Source organism: Patagioenas fasciata, chromosome 18 (genome assembly GCF_037038585.1).
Source record: "Patagioenas fasciata isolate bPatFas1 chromosome 18, bPatFas1.hap1, whole genome shotgun sequence".
NCBI classification, from domain to species: Eukaryota; Metazoa; Chordata; class Aves; order Columbiformes; family Columbidae; genus Patagioenas; species Patagioenas fasciata.
Genome location: NC_092537.1, coordinates 12,100,821 through 12,115,072, shown reverse-complemented (window position 1 = coordinate 12,115,072; position 14,252 = coordinate 12,100,821). Strand labels below are relative to the sequence as shown.

Here is a 14,252-nt window from a genome sequence, read left to right as displayed (position 1 = left end):
ACGTACAGGGGATGCAGCGAGGTGCGGGGGGATGCAGCAACGTACAGGGGATGCAGCGAGGTGCGGGCGGATGCAGCATGCCGTGGGTCCCCTCCCAGACACATCGAGGCTTTCTGCCCATGTGCTCAACAGTGCCCACTGGGCACTGTATTGCATGCAGGAAGTTATCATCTCACCAATATAATAGGCTCAGGTAGGATCTCTCAGCAAAGCATATTTTATTAATGATTTTGCAAGGTCGGGTGTTCCACCTAAAGGTAGGCACACAAAACAGGGCAAAAAGCCACTGCTTATATCCACCCCTAATCCCAACTGCAAATTCCCTCCCCAGTTCCCCGTTGGTTAGGTACGGCAGGGTTTACAGACTACCTGACACTTCCTAGCTGCCAAGGCTCAGTTTACCTGTCTCACGACTCCATTCTAATAACCCTTCCCATTATTTCTTTATTTTCATTGAAGGTGTGTTTTCTTGACTGTCTGAATTTTAACCACTGGAATGGTTTTCAATTCCTCCACACCCGCTCTGGGCAGCCTGGGCCAGGCTCTGGCACCTCCCAGCAAACAAGTTTCTGCTCATGTTCAGATGGAGCCTCCTGTGTTTCAGTCTGTGCCCGTTGCCCCTCACCCTGGCGCGGGGCACCACTGAACAGAGTCTGGTCCATCCTCTGACACCCACCTTGAGATATTGATCCCATTGATCAGATCCCTCTCAACTTCTCTTCTCCAGCTCAACAGCCCCAGCTCTCTCAGTTTCTTGTCACAAGAAAGGTGCTCCAGATCCCTTAGCATCTTTGTAGCCACCGCTGGACTCTCTGCAGTAATTCCTTGTCCTTCTTAAACCAGGGAGCCCAGGACTCCCTGTCCTTCCCTGGCAGCAGCAGCCTGCTGACCCTTGTCACGTACCACCCGGCGCTATGGTTGGGGGAAGTGTGACTGAGATTTGTCAGTCCCCTGGGTTGGAAAAAAGTACATACAATCCTGAAGGTCCACAAACAAAAGACCTTTATTTTTTGTAGCTTGGTCCAATTGGCAAATGACTCAGTGGCAGAAGGATTTATGTTACTTAAGCTCAATCGATAAACAGTTTAGCAGCGAAAAGATTCACATGAAAGAGTTTTGTGGCACAAGTGGGGCTCTAAACCTTATGTTACTGTATTACTCACAAAAAGGAAGGCAAAGAAATAGGAATATAGGAAGGAAAGAGAGAGGAAGAAAAGAAGGGGGAAGGAAATGGGAAGGGAAGGAAAAGGAAAGGGAAAGGAAAAGGAAAGGTCTCACCACCCTTAGGGCTCTATGGTGTGTTTGAGGGGTTTGTAGTCTCAGGTCCAGTTCCTATGCAGGAATGCTTGGGTCTGTAGTCAGGGTTCAGCACCCTGTGGTGTGTGGTTCGGTTCCCGTGGTCAGCCCGGTGGGTGGAAGGGTCCCCAGGGTGGCACCCTGCCCGTGCTGGCACAGGTTTTATAGGGTTTATAGCCCTCGGGATCACCTGGGCTTTTGTGCAGGCGTCACTGGGGGTGATTGTGGAAGATGGGGGAGGCCCGAAGGGTCTCTCAGCCTGGGCCTTGACACCGTGTCGGGCCTGTCAGCGCACAGGCTGCGTGTCCTTCAACACAGCACTGCCTGTGTCACCCAGCCTTTGTCTGTGGCTGTCACCTCGGCCTTGACATGTAAATCACCATTCACCTGCTCACGATGGCCCGTCTCCCATGACTGGGTGTTGCAGGGCTGGGTTTGCCACAGTGTTTGAGAGTTACCCTTGTAGTCTCTCACACCCTGTCCCGGGTTGGGATCAAACCAGAGACACTCCTGCTGTTTTCTGCCATTTCCATGCAAGTGAAGAGTATGGCCCAGGGGCTTTGCTCAGTGCTTATTACTGATAGAAATATTAGCTACAGGTTGTTGAAGCTGAAGGATTTCCACCAGGAGCAGGACTCGCGTGTGCCAGGCCATGTACAGATAGGCCGGCAACCTGGGCCTGGGCCTCATCTTGGCAAGACGCAGAATTTGACCCCCTGAAGACAAGCGGCCTCTGGCAGCCCAGGGACACGTACTGAGAGAGGCAGAGGCCGTGATCACTGTGCTGCTGCTTGTGTTTTGCCCGAAGGTACGACCGGACCAAGCTGTCGCTGAAGGAGATCACGAACGTGCAGTATGTGTCGTGCATGAACCCGACGGCGGGGAGCTTCACCATCAACCCTCGGCTGCAGGTAAAGCCCTGCACAACGGCAGGTGCATCGCTGGGTTTATTTTGGGGTGGATCATTTAAACGTGAGGTTAGAGGACAACCACTGGCAGATCCTGCTGTTGTTTTATCAGTACAAATGGCACGAATCTGTCGAGTGACTGTGATTCCTAATAGTGAAGCACCAAACTGGGTCCCTTATTCCCTTGTTTGTTTTTCCTTGCATTCTGCAGCTCCGTCAGAGGAGGAAGTCAAAAGTTGCCAGCCAGCTTAACACCTACTTTCAGGACAACCTTCTGGTCCATACAGGCAGATTTTGCCTTCATTTAGCTCGTATTTAGCTCTGAAGCATGGTGCATTAACGCCGCCTGCTTTCCAGAATTGTCTGATGCAGCTGTCAGTAAAAAGAGGTGTGGGGGAGAAACCCAAACGAAGAAAACAGACAAAACTAAAAAAAAACCCAAGCCACACCAAAACACAACAACAACAAAAACCCCAACAAACCCCAAACCAAGCAATCAAACAAAACCAACAAAACAAAGAACACCAAAATCAACCAACCAACCAAATCCCCCCAAAAACCTAACCGAACAAAAAAACCCCAAGCCAAACAAAAAGCAGTTCAAGCGCTGCTGATAACAGAAGATTTGGGAAGAGATCTTAAACATTAGACTTTGATTTTTGGGAGCTGCCAACCGATGGAGGGACTGGGTAGCAGTGAGCAAAATTCATTTCATCATGGAGAAACCTAATGACCAGAGTCAGCTTGGATCCTGGCTCCTCTTCAGCAAGGTGTGGAGTTAAAATGAAGTGTCCCATGGGCAACTTTGCAAGTTCCAAATTAATAAAGAGGTCCTCTGGGAGATGGCACCTTCCAGGGGCTGCTCTTAATAGAGACAGTGACTGGGCTTTGTCAGAGGTCGGTGGGACCTTCAGAGCCCTTTGGCTCTTCAATGGACTGCACTTCCAGTGTAGCATTGGTGAGATGCAGTTGAAAATCCCTGGTTTAGTGAGCAGAGTGATGTCACTTCCCACCTGAGCTCTGCTGGCAAACTGGGAGAGGGAAATAACCTTGTTCAGGTGGACTGCAAATCAGAGAATCATAGAACAACCCAGGTTGGAAGGGACCTCAAAAGATCATCTGGTCCAGCATTTCATGGGAAAGGGAGCCTAGATGAGATTATCACAGCAAATCCCCAAGGGCATTTTGCTTGAAAGGTGTTTTTCTACCTCTCTGACCTTTCCATGCCTTCCTTTCTCTCCCTCAGCGTCACTTCTGTGTCTTCGCGCTGTCCATCCCTGGGCAGGATGCCTTGTCCAGGATCTATAGCACTATTTTAACGCAGCACCTGACAAGTGGGAATTTCTCGGGGGCTGTGCAAAAATCAGCTCAGCAGCTGGTTGCCCTTGCCCTGGGACTGCACCAGAAAGTAGCCGCTACATTCCTTCCAACAGCCATCAAGTTCCACTACATTTTCAACTTGAGAGACTTCTCCAATATCTTCCAAGTAAGTGCAGTTGCTGTCCTGTGGGACTTGAAGCTTGTCCCAATGCTACAAGAGGCTGCGGAGCTGTGTTCCTCTAGCTCTGGTGGGCAGAATGCAGTCTCCTACCTAAAAATGACACAGCACATGTGTGCCCTGAGTAAAGTGGGTGACCTTAGGCCATTCCTTAATTCCTTGTTAGTTTTGGATGGATTCCAGAACCATTGCCCATGGCTTTGAGAAGCTTAGTTACTTTCCAGCCTCTTGTGGTCAGCGGGGAGGGATGAGTAGTTCCAGATGGATGTGCAGGTTTGGGGTGGGTTGAAATGCCCTCTGGCTGTAGAAGAGACCAGCTGAAGGGAGCTTTGGGCTTCCGACTTCAGCACTTAAATGACTGATGGTGAGTGCGATGGAGCTGCGCTCATCTTTGGGAGCCTCAGTTCCACACGTGTAAATGTGGGGATTAATGGCACTGTTCCACCACACAGGCAAATTATTTTATTGTACTGAAGCAGGTGGTGGATAGTTAGTAGGTTACTGGCCCTGAAGTTAGATCCAGCTTAGCTTGTTGACCTGTACTGGCATGTCCTCTGAGCTTCTTGATGGTCAGGTGCTCAGTATGTGCATGAAAGGTGGCATTTAAAAAGGTGATAATTGAATCAAACCCAGCTTTGACTTAATTGCTAAAACTGAATTTCCACCAGAGCCAGTTCTGTACCAAGGGGGAGTTGTTCAGATTTAGAAATATTTTCTTCCAACAACGGAGAGACTTTTTTTTCCCCTGAAATCTCATACTTTGAAGCAGTAGATATTACTGCTCAAAGAGCCTTTCAGAGTTTAAGGCTGATTAGTAAAATTTGAGAAGGTTCTCAGCAGCCAAATCGAGAGGTTTGGAACACCATAAACTCTTGTAGAACCCCAGTTTGTAACTTTTTGCTGTCCTTCTTAACACCTGTTCTCCTAAGTACGTACTGAAAGTTCGGTGCCTTGTGGTCTGGTCCATCACACAAGAACTGAAGTAATGACGTAGTGGGAAATGCAGAAACAGGGCCTTGAAAAAGTTAATAACTCTTTTGTGCCAAGAAAGAATCAGACCTGTCACTTATGCTCAGCTAAACATCAGCAGCTTTTGACGTTAGATGTGGGTCGTGTTAACTCCTGGCTTCTAGTTAATCTGTGCTTTGAAAGGCAGAGAGAGAAAAGCAGCATTTCCATGGGAAGCTTTAATTTTAACTATAACCTGCTCGAAAGGTGCTCAGGTTGTGGGATATTAGGAAATGTCCTGCCAGGTCTAGATGCTGGGGCAGGAGCAGCGACTGAGCTCAGGTGTTGTTTTGTTTATCACGTGGCTTCAGGAGTGGGGGAGTCTGGCTCCTGGGCTTCATAATGTTTATTTAAATAGTGGTCCAATTTTTCTTGAAATCCTTCCTTACCTTTTGGATTCATTCTTGATTATTCCTTCACATTAAATATTCTTGAGTTTTTGAGATCTCCTGATATCCTGTTTGTCCCTACGGGAACACAATTTTCTTCCTGAAATTGAGTGTGAAAGAAGCTCTGGACTCCGGGAATGCATTTCCATGTGTTACTTTCATTCAATCTTCATAAACTCATAATTTAGCTCACACTCTCTTGTCCAAACCCTTCTTGTGCAGTGCTAGCTTCAAAGTCAGGTCAGGCTGATCAGCCAAGTTTTGAATGTTTCCATGACTGGAGTTCCCATAACCTCTCTGACCCTTGTCACACCACTAAACCCACTCCACGGTGAAGCTGATATATTTTTATTTCAGTTGGAATTTCCCTTGCTGCAGTTTGTTACCTCTTGTCCTTTTGCTATACACCTCCAAAAAAAATTGGCTCAGTCTTCTCTATAACTCCCTATTAGGTAGTTGTAGACAGAGTCAAAGAATCACAGAACAGTTTGGGTTGGAGGGACCTTCCCAGCTCCCCCAGTGCCACCCCTACCATGAGCAGGGACATCTTCACCAGCTTAGGTTGCTCAGAGCCCCATCCAGCCTGGCCTGGGATGTCTCCAGGGATAGAAACAGAATTAAAATTCCCCTTCACCTTTTCCCCGAGCTGAACAAACCGATTTCTCTCAGCCTTTCCTTGCATGTCCTGTCCTCCACCATTTTATGACCTTGGTGGCCTCCGTTGAACTCGTTCCAGTATGTCAATGTCTTTCTTGTCCTGGGGGCCCCAAAAGTGGATTGAACCTCACACAGCTTTTGTCTGCCTGTCAAGGTCCTTCCCTTTGCGTTCTGCATGGTCAGTGCCAGCTGCAGCCCTGCTGGGAGAGCACTGCTGGCTCCCGCATGGAGACACCCACTGCCCCGGTACCAGCCCCTGCGGAACACTGGAGCTCCAGTGAGACCTCGGAGCCTGCTGGGCCAGCCAGTTCTCCACCCACCTTCCAGTCTACCATGGCCCATGACCCTTGATATGATGCTAACTGGGAAAAAAAAAAAAAAGATAAAGGAATAAACAACCCCCTTTTCCTGGTTAGGGACATGTGAGTTTCCTTAGCTTGTGGGCAGATGGAGAACTGGTGGATATAGCTCGGTGCATGTTGCCTTTTTCAAATTCCTTTTAATCCCAGACAAGCAATCAAACACCGCCTGCACAATAGCTGTGTGTGTGAAGGGCATTTGGAGATTGTTGTTTTACCGACTGTTCTGTAGTTATACAAGCAGCCAATGACAACTGTTAAAGGCACAAAGCACGTAGAAATTGCAGCTGTGGAGGGGTGAGCCCCTGGACTTGCTGCCGCTGTGCTGTGATACTGCTGGCTCTGCACAGGTCCTTAAAATGGCTCCATTTGCAGCCTGTCCAGTGGCTCTGTTGTTATCTCACTATTATATACATACTGTTATACACATAATATATTATATATTAATACTGCACCTACCAACCTTAGAAGCCCAGCTTGATTCCCTTTGTCAAAACTGCCTGACAGCTCTTATGACAAGGAGTCCTGTGCTAATTACCTCATTACAAAACACTCCAAGAACTTGTATCTTAATTGCTGCAGCTAATGATTTTGGACGTTGTACGCATGTGAGTGTTGCACAGAACAAGGAAGACAGCCCCAAATCAAGTCAGCAATAATTCCTTTCAACAGGTACAGGTCCTTACTGCTCTCATGTTTTCCCTTCTGCACCCAAGACCCATTGCCAGCTGGCTCCAGCTGGTCAGGCTGATGTCTGCATTGCTTGGAGCGAGGGTTCAGCTGAAGGTGACTCCAGGTGTTCACTACAAATGATGGCAAAATACCAGAGAGATTTGTCAGGTATTGGTGAAACCAAAGGGAAAAGAGCAACCTATACACCCAGGGGTAGGAGGCTCGGCAGGCAGCAGTGGATTGACTTTGTCAAGCACTGTTCATGTTTGTCCTGACTGATTGGAATGATCGTCTCTGGGGGTCTGAGTATCTTCAGTGGGATTCCCTTTTGCCTGGCGAGTCGCGTCCTCTCCCCCAGCAGAGAAAAATGGGCATTTCTGTCTGTAGTGCATCAGCTCTTCCTCATGGACAAACACGGAGAAGAGCTCAGAGGAACTGTGTTTCTGAAGCACCTCATTCACTGGAGGTGAAAGGAGTCCAAGGTGACTGTCCTCTTGTCAGACATCAGCACTTTGCAGATCTAAGGTGGGATTAGGCTCCAGTTTAAGGTGCTCAGATTCAGGTAGATGAGGATATCCAGGTTCATCCGAGGCTGTGGAGGCCAGAAGGGTGTCCAGCTCCCCATCAGGGACACAGGTGTGGTTTCACTCTGTTGCCCAAGTGTGGGTCTCTAATGCTTTTTGAAACATGTCAGGATATCCAGCCTGGGTTCCAGCGGCTGTTCAAGGACACAGGTGTCTTCTTCTGTTGTGTGGGCTCCTGTCTGAACTGCTTGAGCCATGTTGTTTTCCAGGCTGCCCTGGCTGTACAGTAGGTTTCTCCTGAGATGAACCATCTAGTTGTGTTGACTTGGGAAGGCTGTGGGAAATTCCACGTATCCCTACAGAACAATGATTTTCATCCACTGTTCTCATTTGATTTTTGTCTCTGGACATCACCTTCAGCTGGAAAACACTAAATGCCTCAGCATTACAGAATCCCACATAATCCCAGCCTGGTTGAGTTGAAGGGACCTCTGCAGATCCCCCAGTCCAAGCCCTGCTCACGCAGGGTCACAGAGCAGATCACACAGGTGGGTTTCAATGTCTCAGAGAAGGAGACTCCACACCCGCTCTGGGCAGCCTGGGCCAGGCTCTGGCACCTCCCAGCAAACAAGTTTCTGCTCATGTTCAGATGGAGCCTCCTGTGTTTCAGTCTGTGCCCGTTGCCCCGCACCCTGGCGTTGGGCACCACTGAACAGAGTCTGGTCCATCCTCTGACACCCACCCTGAGATATTGATCCATTGATCAGATCCCTCTCAGCTTCTCTTCTCCAGCTCAACAGCCCCAACTCTCACTGAGTCTTTCCTCATCAGAAAGATGCTCCAGACCCCTACCAAACCATCTAGTTGTGTTGACTTGGGAAGGCTGTGAGAAATTCCATGTATCCTTGCAGAACAATGATTTTCATCCACTGTTCTAATTTGATTTTGTCTCTGGACTTCACCTTCAGCTGGACAGCATTAAATGCCTCAGCATTGTACTCAGTGCTGCTGCTTGTCTGGCGTCAGCTGGCCAAGGGTGAAACTTTGGTTCAGGCCCTCAAGTAGAGATAAGCTGGTCTGTCCTATGTGACACCAGGGTAATGTGTGTGTTGTGGGGGGGTTTGGCTCCCAAAGGGGAACATGAGTCTCCAGGGAGGTGGCGACTGGCAGAAGGGCTGTGGGTGAAGAAGGGGGATGAAGAGGGGAAGCCAGCACTGGGCATGGTTCCTCTGCTGAGTACACAAACACATTCGGGTCACTGCTGACCTGGGAACACACCAGGGTCTGGGCTGAAGGATGCTGCTTCCTGATTTTTAAAAAGAATAACAAGGAACCTCAAAATCTATGACCATCTTCAGCCCCCTGGGCTCGTGGCTGGTTTTAAATGACTACAGAAGGCTCAGCAAGTACCGTAATAATTTGTAATAATCTAACTTTAATTTGCTGTCACGTTTCACTGGAAATATGAGGAGGGGCTGGAAACCACAGTCAGGGATGACAGGCAAGAAGGGGATGGAGCAGGGTTAGGCAAGGTCTGCAGGAACGGCAGCCTGGCTCCTGGTTGTTGTGAGTATATAATTTACTGTTACTGATGTTACTGCTGCAGGGGCAAGGTCACCCTTCAGTCCTTTGTAATCCTTTGGGCTCATCAGAAGGTATTATCTGTTACTTTCGCTCTGTAGTGGGTCCCGTCTGTGGTTCAAGTCCGACACTACTTTGTCTTGCATTTCTACAGCACCTTTTCGTGCCTCTGGGTCCCACCATGCACTGCAGAGTTAAATTGATTGGTACGCTCCAAGCAATTTACCCTTGATTAAAGCAGACAGGTCTCTGCAGTGACAGAGTTGTGGATTATGCTTTTTAAAAATACATTCCCCGCTGGCTCCCACCAGAGAAAGCCCTGCTGCTGTCTTTCTTTCCATCTGAAAGGGTTACCATGGTATTATGCTCTAAATTATATCTGTCATCTCTGTAAAATAGTAATCATAGACCCAGCAGGGTTGTATTTTGCTTTTTATTCCTATTTCTAACAAGATTTTGAAGCAGCATGTCACATTAAGATCTGTGGCAGCTGGGGAAGAGCAGGCTCTCTCCTCCTGACAGCCAGACAGCAGCGGGGGCTCCGGCGTGTCCTGCTGCTCCACGTCGGCTCCGCTGCCAGTGAACTCCTCGCTCCTTTGCATGGGGAGGGATTTTCATGTTCACCCTTGGTTGAGCTCACTAAAGAGCCCTGCAAACTTCAGGCTTGAAGCACCGAAATGCACCTTGTGTGTTACGTGCTGACGTTGTGGCTGAGTTGGGAATGACGGCGGCGAGATGGGCGCAGGGTCAGCAAGAGTTTGTTTTGTGCCTTGGTCTGGCACGGTTGTTTGACACAGCTTTACCTTGGGTTTGGCTGGCGTGTGGTTACCTGAGCCAGTCTGGTTTCACAGCTTCCCCCTCCTTCTCTCTTCCCATCTCTGCTATTTTTCTTCCTAACAGAGATCCAGGTGCCAGCAGCTGCTCTATCGCACATGGCAACCACGGTGCTATGGAACAGGCTGCCCAGGGCAGTGGTGGAGTCATCATCCCTGGAGGGGTTTGAAAGGTGTTTAAACAAGGTGCTTAGGGACATGGTTTCATGCTAGAATTAGGGTATGGTTGGACTCGATGCTCGTGAGGGTCTCTTCCAGCTGAAATGATTCTGTGATTCTATGCAGTGCCAAGGGGGTGACTGGAGCCTCTCGTCAACCCTCCCTGATATCAGAGCAGATTTAAAAATTGGCGCTTTAAATAGGACTCTTGAGTTTGTGGCCCACACGCTGTTGTTGTGTTTGTCATTGTTTTCATGTCACCGCTGTCCTCAAAGTGCTGAGGCAGCTCCAGGCTCCCCAAGAAGAACGTCAGGAGAAAGGAGAGCAGGTGCTTCATCCAGCAGTGCAGGACAGCTAGAAAGGGGTCGCTATGCTGCACTAGTTAGTATTATTTTAAATGTTATTTAGACTGCAAAGAAAAAGTTATTTATTTTTCTTGCCTGGTCTCCAGGGATGGTTCATCCACCACCTCTCTGGCCAACCTGGGCCAGGCTCTCACCACCCTCAGGGGCAGCAATTTCTTCCATATCTAGAGCGTCCCCGTCGCTCTCTGGGGACGCAGCTGGTTGCCGTGGCAGAGCCTGGTAGCTCTGCTGAGAGGAGTCGGGAGAGTCGGGTCTGTAAAGTGAAGGAAGGGGAGATGTTCAGGTGTTAAGTTAATAAACTGCTTACAGATTTGTGAAACGTGGATTTTCTTCCCTCTGAGCCTTACATTTGCTTGCATCAAGAACACAACTTTTGTGGCTTGGAGTGTCTTTCGAGTGACTTTTTTTTAGGACCTGATGGGTTTCACCTTATTCTCTTTGAGTCATCAGCTCTTCTCACTATCTTTTCTCTGAAATAAATAAAATAACAGCTTGACAGCTGTAATGACAAATGTGAAACCCAAATGATTTGAGCCATGATCCATCGAGCTGAGATGGCCTGCTTTACATTGCTTTTAATACATTTTATGTTTTGTGTGTAAATAATTAGATGTTAGGAATAAAAACTGTCTGTTTAATACATGCCATTGAAAACCCTGGGTGCTGTTAATAGGCTTAGTAATAGGTGACACCTCTTTGAAATATAATTCTTTTATGCATTTTAATAGAGTTCATGGTAAACATGCTGTGATAAGCAGACAGAAACTAATATTTCCTGCAGCCAGAATGCACCTAATTAAAATTAATTGATTTTAGAAAAAAATCATCACCGCTAAGATGTCCAAACTATCTTCTTCTTGACAAAGCAGCCGTGCTGTGGTGTTGGGATGCAGAAACCCGCCCGTCGGGCTGGTGTCTGACCCTACACACTCTTGGAGATCAGGCTGCGCTGGGGATGCACTTTGGCTATTAAAATTGGTGTAATATATACAATTGCTTTGGGAAATTGGAGGTAACGAAGGGCACGTTCTCCAGGGGCTTCTTCAGAAGTTTATTTGCAGGTTGTTACAGTAACTCTGCATTTTGAGTGATTCAGCCCCATTCAGCCTGGATGCTGGGGGAGACATCAGGCCCTTCAGGTCAAGGTGGGGTTTACTGCTGCTCTCTGCACCCCACAGGGCCTTCTGTTCTCTACCCCGGAATGTCTGCAGCACCCCCAAGACCTGGTGAAACTCTACCTGCACGAGTCAAACCGAGTCTACCGGGATAAGATGGTTGAAGAAAAGGATTATGGTACCTTTGATAAAATCCAGCTGGAGACGGTGAAGAAATTATATGACGTAAGTGTTGAGGTTCATAACTCTGATAATAACGTACGTGCTTACAGGAAAAAGGTTCCTTGGGCAAGAGAAGTTTGACCCAAGGTCTGCCAATCTCTCACTTGCAGGGAGTGTGATGCTCTTGGTGGGACACCAGGAGCAAAATCTCTGTCAATCGCTTCCTGGGCTGCCAATGTTGGTATTTGGGTGAACGATGCTCTCCCTAAGGGCACCGGGGAGAGGAGATTTCGGCTCTGTGAATTAATTAAATTATTTTATTTAAATGTCTTGAGTCTCGTGGCAAAAGCAAAAGAGTCAGATCCCCAGTCTTGGTGGGAGTAAAGTGAGATGCAGGCACAAATCCCCTTTTTTCCCAAAATATCTTCCAAATGGAAGCTCTAGACCTGCTTTGCTTCAGTCCTGTCATCACCCGGCAGTGTTGCCATTGGAGTCCTGCAAATATCACAGTAACGCAGACAGCGCTTTTTCCTCTGGCTGTTAATCATTGTCCATGCAACAGTGTCATGCTGTAGCTGTTGCTGTGGGGCTTTTCTTGTGCTCACATTCTCTTAAGGTGATGAGTTCTTGTGATTTACAAAAGGTCCAGAGCAAGTATTGGGGCTTTATCCTTTCCCTTTCCTTCCCTTTTGTCGCTCTTTCCCCTTTTTCAACACACAGGTGCAGCTATATGGACATAAAAAGGCATTTTTTGGAACACTGTGCTTCACTTGGAAAGATGACATAGAGCTGCAGTGTTTTCTCCTTTACTTCTTATATACCTTTTTTTAAAATTATTTTTAAATTTGACAGGACATTGAGGAAACTTTAGAGCAGACCAAGCGAATGAACATTTATTGCCATTTCGCTAAAGGCGTTGGAGAACCCAGCTACAGGCCAGTTCCGACCTGGGAGGAGCTGAACAAGATCCTCGTGGAAGCCTTGGACAGCTACAACGAAGTCAATGCTGCCATGAGCCTGGTGCTGTTTGAGGACGCCATGTGCCACGTGTAAGGGAGTTTTCTGTCTTTATGCTCTCATTGTAGCTTTTATCCATGCAGATTGTTTCCATGGAGGTTTCTGGAGGATGTCGGTATCCATTATTAGAGCAGAAGGAGCTGGAGGTGTGCAGAAGCTTCATCTGCCCACGTGGTGTGTCCTGCACAAATACTGCCCTGCTTCTCCAGCTGCTGCTGGGGGGATCTTTTGACACTGTGAGGATGCGGGGCTGTCGGATGGAGGGTCAGCATGCTGCTGGTCGTTTTGAAGTCTGGTTGCTGTTACATCTTTGGCCCTTGATGCTCTGCATACAGCACAGACGTTTATTGTACATGACATTGATCAAGTGCTTTTTGTCTTCACTTGACAGCCAGCCACAGAACTAGTTACACCAGGATGTCCCTAAATGCTTTCACAACTGGGTTAGAGCCACGTTTACACAATTCTCAGTGGGATTTTCAAATGTATATAATGTGAGATTACGTGAATTCAGGCTACTAGTTTGAATGGACTGAGGCACTTAAATTGCCTGGATCCTTTGGAAAGCCTGCTTGCATTCCGATGCCTGGAGGTCCAGCTGGATTCCCTGTGGAAACTGGACACGTGGGACTATATGAAAATAGCGAGCCTCCGTTGATCATTATGAAGCTATTTACATGCCTGTGGTATGGATCGTGACACGTACCTCCAGCTCTTATACATGATTTAAATGCTTGTTGGGAATTCCACAGAATCACAGAGTCCCAGAATGTCAGGGGTTGAAGGGACCTGGAAAGCTCATCCAGTGCAATCCCCCCATGGAGCAGGAACACCCAGCTGAGGTTCCACAGGAAGGTGTCCAGGCGGGTTTGAATGTCTGCAGAGAAGGAGACTCCACAACCTCCCTGGGCAGCCTGGGCCAGGCTCTGCCACCCTCACCATGGAGTGGAACCTCCTGTGTTCCAGTTTGAACCCATTGCCTCTTGTCCTGTCATTGGTTGTCACCGAGAAGAGCCTGGCTCCATCCTCCTGACACTCACCCTTTAGATATCTGTAAACATGAATGAGGTCACCCCTCAGTCTCCTCCAGCTCCAGAGCCCCAGCTCCCTCAGCCTTTCCTCACACGGGAGATGCTCCACTCCCTTCAGCATCTTGGTGGCTGCGCTGGACTCTCTCCAGCAGTTCCCTGTCCTTCTGGAGCTGAGGGGCCACAACTGGACACAATATTCCAGATGTGGTCTGATTTTTGGGGGCTGAAATGCAGACCTGGCCTCAGATAATTTCTGAAGATGAACCTGCCCTGTAAATCATAGTTTTAACTGATTTTGCCTGGAAACATTGTATCATGAAGAGCAGGTTTGTGACTAAGCTAGAAGGAAGCCGCTGTCCTGCTGCACGCTTGTGTGGGTGATTTCAGGTTTGCTGGACCTGGTAACCTAATGCAGTTACTCTCATGCAAATTAAAAAAATACATATATATATATATAAATTTCTACTCCTTTTAACTAGCTGTTTAACCAGTTCTGTTCTAAGAGCTCAGCCATCTGTTCCTTTTGCGGTGCAGCGTGCTGGCTGTGCTGGGGCATGTCTTCCCTTATAGTTTGGGCATTTACTTCTTTGTATTAATGAGTCATATGCAACCTGATGTCCATTGGTGTTTCTGCTTGCAGAAAGGTGACAGTAATTTTAATCTTGTGCTTCTTTTGCA

The 14,252-nt window shown here is 48.0% G+C and overlaps 1 protein-coding gene across 22 annotated transcripts in view; it reads left to right on the top strand.

Moving 5' to 3' along the window:
• Window positions 1-14,252, top strand: part of LOC136109475 (dynein axonemal heavy chain 9) — a 195,468-nt gene that overhangs the window by 67,588 nt on the left and 113,628 nt on the right. For 21 of the 22 annotated variants that reach the window (XM_071816490.1, XM_071816503.1, XM_071816491.1 and 18 more), the window contains 4 exons: window positions 2,105-2,207; window positions 3,451-3,690; window positions 11,428-11,589; window positions 12,379-12,575. In XM_071816490.1, coding sequence (XP_071672591.1) covers window positions 2,105-2,207; window positions 3,451-3,690; window positions 11,428-11,589; window positions 12,379-12,575 — 702 coding nt within the window. Of the gene's footprint in view, window positions 1-2,104; window positions 2,208-3,450; window positions 3,691-11,427; window positions 11,590-12,378; window positions 12,576-14,252 lie in introns of those variants that run through there. The other variant, XM_071816511.1, reaches the window with a different exon arrangement.